Genomic DNA, 2,366 nt, shown 5'->3' with positions numbered 1-2,366 from the left:
ATCCTCTACATTCACAGTGCGCATATCCTACGTATGTAGTCGCCTTTTCGCAGCACTAGACGCATCTGAGTGACGAGTGCATGAGATGAAGCAATAGGCTCTTAGATCGCTCCCCACCTGTTCCAGAATGTATTCGGCCTTCTCGTTTTTCTCCATCGCACCACATGTCTCAACCTGCTCATCTTGGATGATGTTCGCGGCCTAACAATTCGAAACGTGTACCGTAGCCTCATGGTGCACTCATAGGTATGACGAATAGACCTGGGGGTATACCTCAATCGGTTCTCCATCTTCCTCCTTCATGTGTGCAAGCCTCAAACGCAGTCGAGCGCGCTCAACTTCGACGAATATCTTGCCTAAAAAATACGTCAAGTCGACGTCAACGTTATCACTCGAACCCCTGAACATTCTCAACGCTCAGCTATCAGATTATCATACAGGCGAAGTCGCACTCTGAGGGTGCACATCAGTGACGGTAAACGACTACTACGGTCCGCCCAATCAATGTGCTAATGTTGTCGCGCTGTGCTGACCGGTCAGGACCTATCCCTTGCCAGAAATTACCTTCTGTGACTTCAGAGAGAGTGTCGACCATAGCATATTGCTGTTTCCTATCCAAGTTGTCCAACCATCCCATGCACACGTGTACCTACGAACGGTCGTCGACCTCGCTGCCCATGCCCAACGGCAGACTACCAGATCGGCAACGGCGCGCTTCAGTTGGCCTCGCTTCTTCGTCATGACGTGAATCATCTCCAACAGTCTATCGAATTGCTTCGCATTGTATCTGCTCCCGATCTCAGTGCAGTCCCGGTCGCCACTTTGGGATTACATGATAGTAGCCATCTCCACTATGAGGCGACTGCAAGTTGCCGCGTCGCTGGATTGCCGAGCCTTCTTCTCCAACACTGCTAGAGCGTCCAAAGCCTCATCAATTCGCCCAGCCTGTGAAGAGCATCAAAGTCCCGACCAGCGTCGAAACTCGTCGTACCTTGACCATATCACGGCTGGTTGTAATAGCAGTGTCGGCCTCGGCGCTGAAGTCTTGAGTGGCTCGGGGGTCCTTAACAAGGGAGTCGAGCCCTCTGTTCACCACGGTGCTCGGTGCTTCGTCAGCCATTATCGAGTTTCTCGGGAAGGTTCCGTTGACAAAAACAACACTATGCTGTAACAATCAGTGTACCATCCAGTCGGGAAATCGCCTAAATGGACGTTCACAGGGAGATGATCACTATCACCACACAGCCAAGTCATCTCAGATTAACCAGTCATAAGTGACTGCAACACCATGCCTCCCTCGAGTCACCAGCAGCAAATCGTCGCCAGTCAAGCATAAATCGCATTTGTATGGTAGAAGCATTTCGCACAGATCGCACAGTCGCCACATAGTCACTAGGATCACAAATCAATTCGAGGAGATAGTATCAGCGGAGCCTTCCGGAGCACAAGTGGAGCAAGCTCAACTAGGGTCAGTTGGCTGAACATCCCGAATAGATTCGGGCGTACGCGATACTTCTTGAAAACGCGCGCGCCCGATATTGTGCTCAAGATGAGATAGGATTTCTGCATCAGGGAGTTTTTTCATGTCGGCTTCTGGGTTGACTGCAGCCGATCCAGTGACAGCTACGTCTTGCGTTGCTGCTGCTGCTGCTGTTGCTCTACTAGAAGACGAAACCGACCGGGACCCGCAAGTAATACTAGAGTACCTTGGCTCGTCGTTGCTAACGGTATGCTGAGTTGTGTTGCAGGTCTCCGTTGTCGAGAGTTCGAACTCAGCCGAGGAGCTACCGGCAGCACTCGAGAGCATCTCTGGTGGCGAAAAGAGGCCTCGTGAGGAGGAAGGTGATGTAGGGGCGGATTCTTCCAATGAAGAACCCCCCACCAAGAAGGCAGCGGATGAAGGAGAACAACCACAGGAAACTGGAAATGAGGCGGAGGTAACGCGGAATGCTATTGAGATGAAACGATCTGCTGGCGAGACCGCTCCGGGCATCAATGGTAATTCTAGTAGTCGCTGCTCCAGCTCACGGCGACACCCCCACTGCCCCTAGGTGCACCTCCGATCGGTTCTTCCATCTCGGCGATTCCTTTCGGCCCTGCTGCTCCGGACAGGCCGCTCGACCATCATCGCTGGGGAGCTGAGGCTGGGCCGTTCCGCCACACGCTGAAGGTTCCTCAGCACTGTGTGGCTCAAATTATCGGCCGAGGCGGAGCCAACTTGACGAGTATTCGGAACACATCTCGGTGTCACATTGAGGTAATCTCTAAGTCGTGATTAATGACCTCCCATTCGGCCTCAGTGCGACCAATATACGAAGGAGCAAGGCTACTCGCTGTTTCACATAGATGGTCAGAACGACGAAGAC

At 52.5% G+C, this 2,366-nt stretch overlaps 2 protein-coding genes across 2 annotated transcripts; one reads left to right on the top strand and one right to left on the bottom strand.

Moving 5' to 3' along the window:
- Positions 1-11: 11 nt before the first annotated feature.
- Positions 12-1,120, bottom strand: Pmar_PMAR020021 (26s proteasome subunit p55, putative; the record flags this gene model as incomplete). Its single annotated transcript, XM_002781228.1, has 7 exons — positions 12-65; positions 118-201; positions 274-356; positions 565-649; positions 697-787; positions 833-945; positions 992-1,120. 7 exons carry the CDS (start codon positions 1,118-1,120, stop codon positions 12-14), a joined length of 639 nt encoding a protein of 212 aa, XP_002781274.1.
- A 463-nt stretch (positions 1,121-1,583) lies between these two features.
- On the top strand, positions 1,584-2,051 carry Pmar_PMAR020020 (hypothetical protein; the record flags this gene model as incomplete). Its single annotated transcript, XM_002781227.1, has 2 exons — positions 1,584-1,691; positions 1,749-2,051. 2 exons carry the CDS (start codon positions 1,584-1,586, stop codon positions 2,049-2,051), a joined length of 411 nt encoding a protein of 136 aa, XP_002781273.1.
- Between the last annotated feature and the right edge of the window lie 315 nt (positions 2,052-2,366).

Source organism: Perkinsus marinus, assembly GCF_000006405.1.
Source record: "Perkinsus marinus ATCC 50983 genomic scaffold scf_1104296943302, whole genome shotgun sequence".
Lineage (NCBI taxonomy): Eukaryota > Perkinsozoa > Perkinsida > Perkinsidae > Perkinsus > Perkinsus marinus.
The sequence above is the reverse complement of the archived record's forward strand: the minus strand, read 5'-3'. Positions and strand labels throughout refer to the sequence as shown.